Source organism: Suricata suricatta, chromosome 12 (assembly GCF_006229205.1).
Source record: "Suricata suricatta isolate VVHF042 chromosome 12, meerkat_22Aug2017_6uvM2_HiC, whole genome shotgun sequence".
Taxonomy (NCBI): Eukaryota; Metazoa; Chordata; class Mammalia; order Carnivora; family Herpestidae; genus Suricata; species Suricata suricatta.
This window is the reverse complement of record NC_043711.1, coordinates 513,765-528,634: the sequence shown is the minus strand read 5'-3', so window position 1 is coordinate 528,634 and position 14,870 is coordinate 513,765. Positions and strand designations below refer to the sequence as shown.

At 62.6% G+C, this 14,870-nt stretch overlaps 2 protein-coding genes and 1 pseudogene across 3 annotated transcripts in view; 1 reads left to right on the top strand and 2 right to left on the bottom strand.

Annotated features, from left to right (window-relative positions):
- Positions 1-3,747: 3,747 nt before the first annotated feature.
- Positions 3,748-10,972, top strand: POLR2E (RNA polymerase II subunit E). 2 transcript variants are annotated; one of them, XM_029915865.1, is made up of 8 exons: positions 3,748-3,896; positions 4,760-4,934; positions 6,617-6,732; positions 7,275-7,355; positions 7,644-7,702; positions 7,803-7,881; positions 8,000-8,080; positions 10,605-10,972. In XM_029915865.1, exons 1-7 carry the CDS (start codon positions 3,840-3,842, stop codon positions 8,063-8,065), a joined length of 633 nt encoding a protein of 210 aa, XP_029771725.1. In that variant the 5' UTR covers positions 3,748-3,839; the 3' UTR covers positions 8,066-8,080; positions 10,605-10,972. The 2 variants fall into 2 exon arrangements, with proteins under 2 accessions (XP_029771725.1, XP_029771724.1); XM_029915864.1 differs by lacking the exon at positions 10,605-10,972 and adding an exon at positions 8,168-8,531 and having other exon boundaries at positions 3,755-3,896.
- Positions 9,470-10,968, bottom strand: LOC115272996 (annotated as a pseudogene).
- Positions 10,973-12,571: 1,599 nt separating the features above from the next.
- The window catches only part of ARHGAP45 (Rho GTPase activating protein 45), an 11,264-nt gene continuing 8,965 nt past the window's right edge, over positions 12,572-14,870 (bottom strand). Inside the window, exons 19-22 of the mRNA XM_029916346.1 lie at positions 14,648-14,870; positions 14,357-14,567; positions 13,635-13,740; positions 12,572-13,325 (exon numbers count right to left, since the gene is read on the bottom strand). The exon at positions 14,648-14,870 is cut by the window's right edge and continues 1 nt beyond it. Of these exons, the coding sequence (XP_029772206.1) occupies positions 13,018-13,325; positions 13,635-13,740; positions 14,357-14,567; positions 14,648-14,870 (848 nt within the window). The 3' untranslated portion in view covers positions 12,572-13,017. The remainder of the gene's footprint in view (positions 13,326-13,634; positions 13,741-14,356; positions 14,568-14,647) is intronic.

Sequence of the window (14,870 nt, the reverse complement as noted above, 5' to 3'; positions counted from 1 at the left end):
CCCCCCCCCCCCCCCGCCCGTATTTCTTCCACCCTGCAACGCCTGGGTGTCACGGCCACAGTGGGGACTCTGGGGCCCTGGGGAAGACTGCTGTTTTCAATTTTGCTGAAGTTGTGACCTCTAACTTTGTCATAAAGATGGGCCCTCGAGGCAGTTGGTTATTGCAGGGTGGGCCAGAAAATAGCTCAGGGCAACAGCCTTGTGGTCCGCGGTCCCCCCCGCCCCCCAGCCCAGGAGGAGAGAAAGCGAGTTCCTGCAATGGCCAGAGGAAGAGAGAGGAGCTGTAGCTGCTGGTCGGGGGTCTGCGCCCGGCGCTGCGGCTTCTACACAGAGACTCCATCTCCCCAGGGGGCCGCGAGTTCTTGGGAAAGTCTCAAGGCTCCAGGAAGGCTTCCCTGTGGTGGCCTAAGTTGCTGTGTGTCCCCCGTGAGGGGCTCAGCTGGCCACTGGCTAGAAGCCTTTTCAAAGTGGAAAGTTTTTCTAATTGAGATAAAATTCATATAACATAAAATTCACTATTTTAGCCATTTTAAAGTGTACGTTGTTTTTTAGTGTATTTAAAATGTCGTACGACCATCACCACTAGATAATTCCAGCACATCCCATCACCCCAAAGGAAACCCGTCCCCATCATCGGTCACTCCCTGTCCTCTTCCCCCACCTCCCACGGCCCCCCTCCTGTTCATGGAAGAGCCTGTTCTGGATGTTTCGCACACGTGGTCTCCCACACCATGTGGCCTCTCATATCTGGTTCCCTCCCTGAGTGTCATGTGTTCAGGGTCCGTCCAAGGGGCAGTGGGTGTGGGCGCCTCGCTAGTGGCCAAGTAATTTCCCATGCATGGTGGACACACTGTGTTTATCTGTTCATTTGTTGACGGACTCTGTTGTTTTTAATGCTGGGCACATTTTGGTGTGGGCATACCTTTCCGCTTCTCTCTGCTATGGGCCTAGGAGTGGAATTGTCGGGTCAGATGGTGAGTCCTGTTCAACCATGTGAGGAGCTGCCAGCCTATTTTCCACAGCGTCTGCATCATTCTTTATCCCCACCCAGGAGTGCGTGGGTCGTGGTCTGATTTCTGGACCTCAGTCTCCGTCATGTGGTAGCGCATGGTGAGGGGTGCTTGCCACTCTGAGTCCTGGCGCGAGGGCACAGTCACTGGACTCTGAATCATCAGAATGATGCTCAGGCCTTGGCAGCCCCTCTGGGGCCTGAGGCCCGCCTGCCCCTGTGAGCCCTTTCTCCCGCCTGTTCTGTGCCCTGTGGAAGAGCAAGACTACCTAATCCACACAGGGCACGGCTGTATCCATCTGCCACCCCCACCTGGGCCTCTTAGGGGACCATTCAGGCCACCCCTCCTTGGACCCGGCCTCCCCCCGCCCCCGGGGTTCCAACAATCCTGCCTTCTCCCCTTGCCAGATGTGCTGGCGCTCCAGCAACCTAGACAGACGCGATTTCTCTCATCTTCAACCGGCTCCTAGCCCCCGCCCCTCCACCTTCGGCCCCTCTCCCCTCGCCATCTATGTCCGTATCTCCAACTCCTTTCCTCCCGTCCATCCCTCCCTGGCCAGGCCCCCTCCTGACCTGCCCTCCTGGGAGTCGCCAAGCGCCCGCCCACCTTCACGTCTGCTCGGACTCAAACTGCTGTTTGGTGGCTTGGATTGTTGCGCCTCCCTCCTCCCCCTCCCCCTCGCGGTCTGCACCTGGTTCCAGGGTGCCTGACAACGGCCTCCTCCCTTTATTCCACTGAGGGCCACTCGCAACACTGCTGGCCCCAGGCGCTGCGGCCATTAGCCAAGTACCCTGAGACGTGGGTGCTGTTCTGGTCCCTGTTCTCCAAGGCAGGGGCAGGGAGGCATTTAGGTCCAAGAAGGTCAAGGAACGTGGCTCTGTTCACACAGCCAGGAGTGGAGGCCAGGCCTCCGCTTCAGGGTCTGTGCCCAGCTCTGTGCCCTTCTGGCGCTTCTTCCCCTCCTCTCGGCCTCTGCGTCTTGGCGAGGCTCTAGCCCTGGACTCAGATCTGTTTGGTGACCGAACCGAGGCTGGCTCCGGTCTCCACTGACTCCCACATGTCTGTCCCCCGCCCCCCCCCCGACCCCGCCCTGGCCTCAACTCAGATCCCATACCTCTCTCCTTGGGTCGCAAAGAGATCATTTCTTCTTTCTTTTCTTTTCTTTTCTTTTTTTTAAACTCTTACTTATTTTTTAAGTAATCTCTATGCCCAGTGTGGAGCTTGAACTCTTGCTCCACCAACTGAGCCAGCCAGGCGCCCCCTTCTAGTCAGCCCTGCACCTGTCTCTCCCTGGTCGGCCTGCTCCAGCCAAGGCAGCTCTGTCCTCCCTCCTCCCTCTCTGTCTCTCTCTTCTCCATGTCCTGTCCAGCTGCAAACCCTGTGGGCCCCACCTTCAGAACGCCAGGACCCTGCCCACTGCTCACCCGAGTCTCTGCCCAGGTCACCCTCCCCTGCCCCTCCTAGGTCTCCCTGCTCAAACGCTGAGAGTGACTGACAAAGAAAATCCAAGTTTTTCAACCCAGCCAAAGGGGCCTCCCAGGGATTGCCTCACCGCACCCTTTAACCTCCTGCCCTCCCCTCCCCGCACAGGCCTCCTCGCTGCCACCACCCCACCAAAGTGCAGCCTCAGGGCCTTTGCACGCACTGTACTCCCTGGCCAATAGAACTTTCTATAGACATTCCCACAGCTTCCTCCTTCTCCTTTGGGCTTTTGCCAGAGTCTCTCTCTCGCTCCTTGCCTCCCCTGACCTCCTCCCCATTTGAAACCAAAAGTTTCCCATGTTGCATCTGTCCAGTGTCTCCCTGGAATGTCTGTCTCTGTTAAGATAACGCTTGGTGAGAAGCTGCTGATGGCCTCCAGTGCGCAGGTGCTGAGCTGGGGGCAGGGGTGGATGTGCAGTCACGGTTGTGGCTGGACACAGGTGGGAGCACCTCCTGAGTCCAGGAGCTATGCCAGGCTTCTCCCAAGCACAGCCGTCCCTTTATTTTTTAATTTTATTTTGTTTGTTTATTTATTCTTGAGGAAGAGAGCGAGCGAGAACGAGAGAGAGAGAGAGAGAGAGAGAGAGAGAGAGAGAGAGAGAGAGAGAGAGGGAGAAGGACACGGAGCGTGAGTGGGGGAGGGGCAGAGAGCGAGGGACACACAGAATCCAAAGCAGGCTCCAGGCTCGGAGCTGTCAGCACAGAGCCTGACCCGGGCAGGGCTTGAACTCAGGAGCCGTAAGATCATGACCTGAGCCAAAATCGGACGCTCAACCAGTTAAACCACCCAGGCGCCCTATGGCCGTCCCTTTAGCCTCTCAGCTCACTCTCTTAAACGGGGACACTTTATTCCCATTGCACAGAAGGGAAAACCAAGGCTCATAGGCATTAAATTGGACGAGGCCCATAGCAGCTAGATGCATATTTACGGAGGGCCTACAATGTTGCCCAGCCGTCTCTGGGAGGCGAGGAGAGCGCTGCCTCCTTCCGGCCTCAGTTTCCCCTCCTACACCTCGCCTCAGTCTCCCCAGATTCTAAACCTAGCCGAGGGAGACCAGCGTCGAGCGGAAACTACAACTCCCGAGAGGCCTTGCGGCCAAGGCCACGCGAGAACTGCCGAGGCGCGAGCGGGCGGTTCCGTTCCTGCGCCTCGCGCGCAGCCGCCCGCCGCTCTCTGAAGGCCCGGCGTGCCCTCGGCGCTGCCGCTCCCCAAGGTCTCTGGATTCAGGCGTTCGCTGTCGGCAGCCCTCCATGCGGCGGACTGGGGGCTTGACAATGGCTCGGCGCAGGCGCAGTCGGCGTGAGGGCTGCCGGGCTCGGGCGCGTTGACGCGGAGCGGCGGCGACCATGGACGACGAGGAGGAGACGTACCGGCTGTGGAAGATTCGCAAGACCATCATGCAGGTGAGCCTGCTCGGCTAACGCGGCGACGTCGGGCCAGGACGGGGTGCCTGCGGCCGAGGCAGGAGTCCGGCGGGCCCCGGTGGGTCCCAGGGTCTCCCTCGAGCGGAGAGCGAAGGCGGCGGACCCCTGTTCTGCGCCTCGGGCCTGTTCCCCGAAGGCTTGGGCCCTGGGCCAGGTGCCTGACGCAGAGTCCCAGCCTCGGGGGCCTGGGGGGGGGGCCCTGCCGGCAGCGACGACGTCTGACTGCCGTTTCTGCCCGGCGGCTACTTCGCGGCCTCAGCCACCACCTTTGGGCTCCTCGCGTCGTTCAGGACGACTGACTCCAACAGGCTGAGCGTTCACTGCGTGCCCTGGCTTTGCTGCCGGGCGGGACCGGGTGCGACCCCAGGCCTGGCAGAAATCCTGTCCAGACTGAGCGCTTTGCAGAGTTGCTCTAAGGCGGGGGCCCCACCGGCTCTGGAGGGACAGTCAGGCCTGGGGTCTCAGGGAGGAGAGGGGGTGGGCGCAAGGCTGGGTAGCAGCTCCGACCTGCACTCTCTCTGGCTGTGTCCTCTTCACCCACTCGAAGAGCCCTGGCCAGCCCAGCGGGGTCTCTCCCACCCAGACGCCAGGGACGTAGTTCTGCCACCGCTTCCTGGTCTCAGCCTGTCCCCGAGACTCAGGATAAGGTGACAACACGTGTGTGGCAGCTGGTTATCTGGAGGAGTGCAGGGGCTCTCTTGGGGTGCGTCCTGGTCTTTGTCCCCACTTGCCCCTGTTGCATCATGCCCCCAACCCCGTGTCGTCTGCAGCGGGCCTCATCTGGCCCGAGCTCTTCCTGCCGCCCTCTCTGCCCTGAGGTCACTGGCTAGCTCTCTCTGCAGCTGTGCCATGACCGTGGCTACCTGGTGACCCAGGATGAGCTGGACCAGACGCTGGAGGAGTTCAAGGCCCAGTTTGGGGACAAGCCAAGTGAAGGGCGGCCACGGCGCACAGACCTCACGGTGCTGGTGGCCCACAACGACGACCCCACTGACCAGATGTTCGTCTTCTTCCCAGGTGAGGGCCTTGCTGGTCCTTGGTGGCTGCGTCCTGGGCTCGCGGTTCTGGGAGAGCCACCTGAGAGCCTGCTCAGGGGTCACAGGGCAGCGGCTGCGTGCTGTGCGATCAGTGTCTACACTGACCCTGGTCAGTCTGGGAGGAAAGCACCCCCCCCACTCTCACTGCAGACGATGCTGTTGATCTCTGACTTCTCCGAGTACTTTTTCCAGCTTCCCTCTCCTTGATGCCCTTCCCTGCTCTTTCTTTCTCAACTGTTTGTCTCCACCAAGATTGTCACAGGCCTACCCGGTGGGCCCCCACCCGTCAGCCCAGCCTCCAGTCTCCAAGCCTCCGTTCCCTGCGGCCCCCTCCTGTGCCGCTGCAGGGTTCTGGCCCTGTCCCGGGCCCTGTCCATGCCCCTCACCGAGCTCAGGTGCCTTCTCTTCCAGGTTCAACAAAGAGCCCACTGAGGGTGGCCAGAGTCCCCCGTGTTCCCTTGTCGTAGCACTGCTCTGCTGAGGCGGCCCGCCTCTAAGGCCCGTGAGGGTTGGGAGGCCGTGTTGTGGGGTGCACACCTCGGGGGCCCAACCCCCTGCCTGGAGTCAAGGGGGTGCAGACGTGTGCAGAATGGACCCCTGTGGTGCTTTGACAAAAGCGTCGCCGAGCGTGAGGCGTGTTTACTGGAGGCATCGGTGCCTAACCGCATGCATCCCCGGGGCGCTGTCTCAGCCCCCTGAGAATGGGGGCACCCGGGTCCTCCACTGGGCTACGGGTCGGGGCCGGGGTTCCTGCCGTGTTAGTCCCCAGAGCACCACCCACCTGGCGGCCTGAGCGTCGTCGATCACTCCCCTCCCAGTCCCAGAGGCAGGAAGTCTGAGACCAGGGCACCCGCAGCGCTGCTGGTCTCCAGGGCGTCTCCTGGCCTGTGGGTGGCCGCCTCCTGCCTGCGTCCTCACACGACCGTTTCTCTGCGTCTCTTTCTTCGTGTCTTAGGACAGTAGTGGCCTTGGATCGAGGTCTACCCTGATGGCCTTGTGTGAATTTAGCTTTGTTCCCACAGGCAGTCGTATTCGAGGCACTGGGGGGTTAGGAGTCTAATGCGAAGGTTTGAGGGGACACAACTCAGCCTGTGATGCTACCCGCCAGTTGACTGAGGGTCTGAGGAGGACACCAGGATGAGATGGCAAGCAGAGACCTGGCCAGGAGCCCCTCGCGGGTCCTGGCACCCGGCACTCAGGTGCTGCCCGTCTGCTGGGCCCCCGGGGTCCAGCGCTCCTGCACGGCCGGGCTCTGGGCTGCACGCTGGAGCGAGCACTGGCGCCCCACTGGCAGTGCGGGGACAGGAGGCGGTGTCCGCAGTGGGGCCTCGGGCTCTCCTAGATTAATCCGGGGCTCCCACACCCGCGAACCGCTGAGGCACTGGACCACCTGACTCCCAGAGCCTCCTTCCAGGAAGTCCGGGGTGCAGGGCACCTTTCAGCTCCCCAGGTGACGTGGAGGTGGCCAGCTCCCTGTTATGGGGACGTGGCTCTTGTGTATCTGGGGAAACTGAGGCCCAGAGAGAAGGGGCCGTTCCAGAGTGGCACGGAGATGCCTTGGCAAAGTAGACCTGGTATCCGGGTACCCGAGAGGGTGAGTGACCATGCCCAGTGGGCATGAGGGGTCCTGGCAGTGCAGACCACCATGTGTTCTGTCTCCAGAGGAGCCCAAGGTGGGCATCAAGACCATCAAGGTGTACTGCCAGCGGATGCAGGAGGAGAACATCACCCGCGCCCTCATCGTGGTGCAGCAGGGCATGACCCCCTCTGCCAAGCAGGTGGGCGTGGGGCCCCCCAGGTGCTGAGCCCGCCCCGCCTCCCTTCCTGCCACGGCGTCTCTCGGGGCCTGTGGGCTTCAGCCATCCCAGTGGGGCTCCAGGGGACTGGGGTCTGCGGAGTGGCAGTCCCAAAAGCGGGGAGGCAGTCGGTGTCCCGTCTGTGGCTGGGCGGGTCTGAGTGGAGGCCCGTGTCTGGGACGGGGGGCCGCTGAGCACCCTCGTTCCTGTGCTGGGGGCTGCGGGGCACTCCCCGCCACATTGGCTCGGGGACGAGCCCAGGGAGCGTATAGTCAGATGGAAGTGCGGGCGGCACCCGCGTTTGTCCCCACGACACCGGGCTGAGGCTCCAGGAGCATGGTGGGCGGGCCGGCCCTTGCTCTAGAGGAGCCCAGCCGCACGGTGGCGGGGTTCCCTGAACCTTGACACTAGGCAGTTGACCGGGGTGTGAAAGCAAAGGCCCTGCGCCCGCCTCCAGGGGGGAAGCCGGCGGGGTGGCCTTGGCCCTTGCTCTGGCTGTGCCTGAGGGTCGGCCTCTCTTCCAGTCCCTGGTCGACATGGCCCCCAAGTACATCCTGGAGCAGTTTCTGCAGCAGGAGCTGCTCATCAACATCACAGAGCACGAGGTAGGGGCCTCGGGACCCTGCGAGGGACGGAGGGAGGCTGGAGGGCAGCGCCGAGCCCCACGGGCGGGGGCGGTGGTGCAAAGCTGATTCCCGGGGGCTGGGGGCTCCCACTTTGTGGAGAGCCGCTCCGGTGGGGGAAGTAGGGCGGGGGTCCCCAAGTGCGGTCCTGGGGGGCAGCAGCACCCGGGAATGCGCCAGGAATGCAGATCCCCAGGCCTGCTTGGCCTGAGAACCTGGAAGCGCGGGGGCCTGTCGCGCCCGAGGAAACGCAGCTTCTCCTCTCGACAGCTGGTCCCGGAGCATGTCGTCATGACCAAGGAGGAGGTGACCGAGCTGCTGGCCCGGTAGTATCCTTTTGGCCCCTCCCCTGGACCCCCGCACCCGCACCCCAGTCAGCCCCACCCCCCGTCAGCTGAGCCTGGCTCTTTCCCTGACTGAGCTGCTCAGTAAACTCCGAGAAAACCAGCTGCCCAGGATCCAGGCCGGGGACCCGGTGGCCCGCTACTTCGGGATAAAGCGGGGGCAGGTGAGGAGCCCCTCCACCCCCCCAGCCCGCTCCTCGCCCTGCCCCGGGCCTGAGGTGTACCGTGAGCCCCGCGTGTCCTCAGCCGGTGCCCCCCACCCCGGTCTCCCCTCCTGCACAGGTGGTGAAGATCATCCGGCCCAGCGAGACCGCGGGCAGGTACATCACCTACCGGCTGGTGCAGTAGCCGCCCCGCTCCCAGGTGAGTCGGCACCGCAGGGGGTGCTGTGCGGGGAGGGCCCCCGTCCGCCGGGCTGTGGGCTGAGAGCCCCTTCTGCCCGCTCCCCAGGTCCCCCTGCTGGGAGGCAGCGGCCCAGGCTGGTCTCGGCGCTGACGACAGACTGACGCCCACTTGGCCTGCCTCTGGAGTCCCTCACCCAGGCCGCGGGCCCGCCCTGTGGGGAGCCGCCCCCCTACCCCAGCCTCACTGCTGCTTGACACGCCCGGACCCCGCGTGTGGGCACCTCTGGAGGGACCTGGAGGCCGCAGGGAGGCCGTCGGGCGCCCGGTGACAGGCCGCAGCCCCGGGGGAAGGCTCCGGTCCCCAGCACTGTGCTGTCCCGGGTCGGCTGGGAGCACGTCCGTGTCGGCAGGGAGCGAGTTGCTACTTCCTGCCGGCTGTTTTTCAAAATTAAAGGTGTTTGAGTAAATAAGTTGGGCTGTGTGACAGTCAGGCAGAGTGACTGGCTTGCGATGAGTGGCCTTGCTCGAGGCTCTAGACCCCAGGCCCCACGGGGCACCCCGGTTGCCCCCTCTTGCTCTGTGGCTCCTGCTCCCCGAGGGTGGCTGTCCCCGCCTGTCCCCGCCCCAAGTCTGCAGGGACGGTGCAGTCGAATTACCCCGTGGCCTCCCGGGTTTGCTTGTCTTTTTGCTGTAATAACGGCTTCATCGGGATAGAGCTTCCTGCCACGGAAGTCACCCTTTCTCGGCGCACATTTGGTGGCTTTTGGTGTCGTCCGTGTTAGAACTTGTCCCCCAGAGGGAACCCCATCCCCATCCCCAGACATCGCCCGTCCCCAGGCCCCCCCACGCCCACGAGCCCCCTCCCGTCCGTGCGCTCACTCCCCACGTGGCCTCCCGTGTCCGGCTCCCTCCCGGAGCACCGTGTGTGTCCAGGGTCCTGCTCGCGGCCGAGGGGCGCGCGCGGGGGACACGCTGCGTGTGTCTATCCGCCAGGGGACGGCGGGTTCTTCCCCGTTTGGGCAGTCCCGGGTAATGATGCTGTGGGTGTGCACATAGGAGTTTTGCGTGCATGTGCGTTTTCACTTTTCCTGTGTGTGTGTCTGGGGTAGAATGGCTGGATTGTGTGGAGGCCGGTTGCCCTTGGGGAGACCGCCGGGCGGTGGGCACTGCGGCTGTCCTCTGGGGGCGGGGGAGGGGGGGCTCCTCCCTGACGCCCGGCCACACTGAGCAGTGACCGTGGGCCTCTCGGCCACTTGCACATCGTCTTTGGAAGGAGGTCTGTTCAGACCCTTCGCCAGCGGTGGCAGCGGCGGGCTGTCTGTCTGTCTCACCGGGCTGCAGGCGCAGGTGTGGCTCCTGCGCCCATGTGCACAGGCCCCTCACCAGAGGCGCGGTTTGCAAAGCCTTTTCACAGTTTTTATTTTGCAAACATCTGTTCATACCCTTGGCATGTTTGCACGTGGCCTTGACTCCTGGGGTTTGTGTGACTCAGGGATGTATTTTTTCGTCCCGGGACAGAGAATGCTCTCCACTCTTTGAATACCTAATGGATCGCCAGTCTGACCTCGCCGCGAGACATGGGTCTGTTTCCAGGTCCCCTTGTCTGTGGCTCAATCCTAGTTTTCCAAGTTGACAGCTTTGCAGCATGTCTGCCGCACATGTGTTATCCAAGTAAGCCAGACAGAGAAGGGCTCGTCCTGCGTGGCCCCGCCCACAGGGCCCCCAGAGGCAGAGCAGACCCTGAGACCCGGGGCTGGGCGGGGCGTCCGTGCCTCTTGGGGACAGAGTCTCAGTCTGGGGAGATGGAAGGTTCTGGAGACAGACGATGGGGGCGCTGCACGGCTGCGTACGCTTGATGCCGCTGAGCGGGCGCTTGGAAAAGATGCATACTCTATATTTTAACCACGGTAAAAACAAAAAACCCTCTCTCATTGTGTGTTTTGCCCTCGCAGTGGGGTTTTGTGTTTTGTTTTCCTGCTTATAAAAACTTTGTATGCTTATTGTTCTGTGACTGTAGCTAATCACCGAGGTGCCGCTGACGAGGGTTACTGGTGCGCCTGAAGTTAACGTGACGCTTGGCTGCTCTTTTTTTTCCAACAAAAGTCTTTTTCTTTTAACATTAAGAAATATATAATTGGAGGAAAAACTAACTTGACATATGTCAGAAAACATCTTCACATTAATTGTTCTTCTCATACACTTCAAATTTGTACTAATTCCTTTCTCCTCCTGGACATCAGAAAGAACACCTGGGTATTCTGGGAGAAGTTTATATTTCTCCAAACCAATTTCTGGAAAAAATGGGTCACTTTCAAATTCCTGCATAATCCTGGTCACAGATAGTCTAAGTTGGCCTGGCCTGTTCATGGCTTCCTTATAAACAGACTTGCCTCGCACTGTCCAAACCGTGTCCCCTTTATCTGCTAATCCTGGTTGCTCAGTAAGTTTTAAGGCATCATCCAGACTTTGGGCAAGAAAATGAGCTCCTTGTGGAGGTTCCCTCAGGTTTCTGCTGAGAACTCTGTTAATTCTGTCCGTTAAAGGTCGATTCTTCTCGGGAAGAGAGAACCATGTCTTCCTACCCATAATCACCGAATTCTGTTTACCTTCTACCGATGAGGTTGTGGTCATTCTTCGGAAATTCCTGAGCGGGGGCCAGGGCAGGTCCCCGTTCTGGCCGATGCCCATGTCCTGGGACGCAGCGACGACACCGTCTAGCGGACGGGCCAGGGCAGCAGCTGTGGCCGCCGCAGCACTCGCCGCACTGGGACTCCCCGCCCAGCTTGGCGCGAAATTTGGCTGGGCTGTTCTTGAATGTGGACCTCCTACGGGGACGGGCACCTGGGGGGCTCGGTCCATCCGACTGTAGGTTTCGGCTCAGGTCACGAGCTCACGTTGGTGAGTTTGAGCCCCGCGTCAGGCTCCATGCTGTGGGATTCTCTCTGGGTCTGCCCCTCCCCTGCTCGTGCCCGTTCTCTCTCAAAATAAATAAACTTGAAAAGAATGTGTAAAAACTCCTTTTGCTTTTGGTTGAGTTTGCTTTGTCCCTGAAGCTCGGTGCACACCTGCCCCGTCTCCCAGGAAGGACTCTGAACGGGTCGGGAGAGTTCCTGGCCGGGAGGCCACGCGCATCCCTGTCATTTTCTGGAAGGGGTTTTGTGACCTCAACCTCCGTGCCACCCTGCCAGCAGCACCTGGCATTCCTTCAAGAATTCATCCCTGTTTATTGGGGACCCGGTCCTGCCTGTGCCTGTCCCAGGTCTCCAGGACGGCTGAGGCTGGCTGCTGCTCGGACACTGGCCCCAGGCCTTGCGGAAGAGGGGCCCCTCCTTGGATACAGGTGGACTGAGAAGGGGGGCCCGGCATTCACGTGGCCTCGGGCCCCCGTGACATACCGTGAGCCTGGGTCAAGCCTGGCCTGATGCCCCGAATCAGTTACCAGGCCCGGCGTGAACAGTGTCCGAGCCCTTCGGTTACAAGCCCGGCCAGACTCAGAGGATGCTTTTCAGGACCCTTGCGGTTTGATCAACGCTCATTAGCAGAAAACTGCCATCTGGCTGAACATCAAATCCAGTTACATGGCTTTTTCAATTTTCTGTGTGTTTGCTTATCTCAGAGAGAGCCCGCGAGCTGGGAGGGGCAGAGAAGGAGAGCGAGAGTCCCAAGCAGGCTCCGGGCTGTGGGCACACAGTGCCATGCGGGGCTTGCTCCCGTGAACAAGATCGTGACCTGACCTGAAATCGGTGTCTAACCGACACCCACCGCCAGGCGCCCCTTTTCTGACCACATTAAAGTGTTACTGGCTGCATTGCTTCCGTGAAGAGCCAGACAGCGGGTGTTTCCGGCCCTGGGCCAGGTGGCCCCTGCTGGGTTCCGCTCCGTGGACGTGGGCCCGAGGTGGCCGCAGCCAGCGGGTGGCGAGCCTCGGCATTGGGCTGTCTGCCGGCTCCATCGCCTCCCTTTCCGGATCTTTCTTAGCTGTGGGGGGAGGGCCAGGCTGCTGTTGCAGAGCGTCCTGACGGGCACCCCTGCCGCTTTCTAGGCCTGGCTGCAGGGTCGGGGCCGCTCTGTCTGGAGGGGAAGGCCCCTCTCCCCCGCTGCCGGGGCCTCGATGGATGCCAGCTCCGTCGGCTCTCCACCGCCGCGCCGTCCTCGGTCCGGCGTAAATCCAGCTGGCGGCGGGGGGGTCTCTGGGCCAGTGAGGGTCAGGAACAGAATGGGGGGCCCTCCTCTGCTCCAGGCCGAGGGTTCACGGTGCTGCTCCTCAGGCGCGCCGGCTCCGTTTCCCAGGCTGGTGGCCGCCACGCCGGATGGGGAACAATGGCGTCTCCTCTGGAAGGTGCTGCCGAACGGCGCGGGGCCAGAAGTTCTGTGACGCGGCTGCTTGGGGCCTGTGTCCGCACGGCCGGCCTTGGCGGCCGGGACTCAGTCGTGTCCAGCGTGGAACTGAGGAGACGCTAAGGACCCCCGTGTTCCCGTCCCCAGCCGGCCACCGCCAAAGAAGATAGGCTCAGATTGAAAACTTTATTTTAAGCAGAATAAATGTGCACGTGAAAGGCCTGCATCGTGACCAAGGTGGACCGCCCCGTGCGCCTCGACTCGGCTTTCCGGGGAAGCAAGGGCATGGCGCTGCTGCCTGGCCCTGCTGTCTGGCTTCCAGAGTGGCTTTCTGTGGCGGCCCAGCGACGAGAGGCCAAGGCAGACCCGCGGCTTGTCTGAGCACGCGGCCCGGACGGCCGGAGACAGGCCCTCCCAGCTCGGCTGGGTCGGGCTGCCAGGGCGCTGGGGCGCACGGCACAGGGAACCCCGGGAGCTCCAGGAAAAGGCAGCCGGCGGTGCCCTCACCAGTATGGGCTTGAAGGAAGAGGCCTCACGGTGACCGGACACCCGCAGGGACAGGAGCCAGAAATGCGACACTTGGCCCTCAGCCACCGACCGGTGTGCCCAGCGCCCCAGCTACACAAACTCTGGCTGCCTCTCGAGGCCGGTGCCCTCTGTCACCTCCCCGCCCTGGAGCCACGGGCCAGGCAGCTCGACCTCGGCCACATTGTTGCACTGGTTGGTGTTGAACTCAGAAAGCTGGGGGTCTGGGCCCTCCCCGGCCCCCAGCTGCTCCTCACTGCCGCTGCGGCTGCCCTGGCCCTCCTCCTCGCTGCCCTGCTTCTCCAGGAAGCTGAGGCGGGCCGCATCCCTGCCCGCTGGGGACAGCAACTCCGAGTTCTCCTCCACCTCGGAGTCAGAGTCATTGGAGGCCGCTTGGGATTCTGCAAGGTCCAGAAAGATGGGGTGGGGGAGAGACGAGAGAGAGGCGCTGTGACTAGGAGGGGCCTGGGGTCCACCGCCTGGCCTGTCCCTCCCAGGCCCGCCGCCCCGCCCCGGGCTCCTGCTCTGTGTGGGGCACCGGCTCCTGTGTCTATGGAACTCCTCAAAAAGGCGTCTCAGCTGCTGTTTGCAACAAATTAATAGTCAGCAAACAAGGCATCCCTGCCCGTGGGGTGTGCGGCCTCCCAAGCCCACAACACGGCCTCTGACACCATGCCATCCACCAGGGGACACACGGCCGCCCTGCTCACCTGGACCCCCGTCCATAGCCTCTTCCTGCAGCCGGGGGACAGCCGCCACGCCCACCTCCGGGCACGGAGCCTGCACCCCGTCCTCGCCCCGCTGGTCGTCTGCGTCCTGCAGGTGGCAGAATTTGGTCAGCTGGGGGTCGGGATCCTGACCCCTCTTGGGCTTGGCTCTTCGTCAACACCCAGGGCAGCAGATGGCCTGATGCCACCCTGGCCTGTGCCGCAGGCAGGCGCAGCTCGCCCGCCTGGGGCAGGAGGCCGCAGCCAGCAGGGCTGAGGTCCCATGCGGACACCGGCATGACCTGCCACCCCCAAAGACACACACCGGGGAGGAGGGCCTTCCACGGGGACTGGGCACGCAAGCACACAGCTGACAGGAGACCGGGGGCCCAAGATTAAAACCCGGCAGCCAGGTGAGGCAGCAGGTGGGACCCAGCTGGGCAGCATGTGAGGACGCGCCGTAGGCAGCACAGAGATGGGAGACAGGCAGGGTCAGGCCAAACGTGAGCTCTGAGGTGGGCTCCAGAGGCTAATGGAAGAGGTGCGGCCACAGGACCTTTGCATGAGCAGTGGTTCTCCCCCAAGGGTTGAGCCCTTTATCGGTTCTTTGCTTAAAAGATGCCTTCAAGGCCTCTTCTGACCACCCCGCTCAAAGCAAGCAGGTCTAGTCCTTCTGCGTCTGTTGGGCCCCACGGCACTCACAGAGCCCTGCCCACCCCCCTCACCTGCCCCCCAGGCACCTCCTCAGGCTCCTCCTCAAAGACCAGGCCATAGTGGGCGATGAGGGTCTCCACGATGCGGGCCTGGTGGGGGTAGTCCACCAGGGATGAGAGGGACACAGTGGCCTCGGTGGGCCTCGGCCGCAGCAGCGTGGGTCCGAACACAATGCCCAGGTTCCCTGGAGTCATCTTGTTGTCCTGCTCCACCTCCACAATCCTGGGGGTCCGCCAAGCGCAGGTGAGAATGGCCTCCGCGGGCCCCGGCCCCGCCCCCGGCCGGGCCAGCCCTCCCCTCACCTGCGCAGGTGCCGCAGCAGGTACTGGAGCGTGGCCCTGTTCTCGGGCGGCAGGTCCTGCAGGAGCTCCCGCAGGCGGCCCGCCATGGCCACGGCCGCAGCCTCGCTCTCCGCGGCGTCGGGCCGGCCCCGGGCCGCTGCCTTGGCCTCAGCCTCTGCCTTCAGACTGTCCTTGGCCAGCCCCACCAGCGCGTGGTAGAGGCGGAAGGAGATGAGCGGCTCGG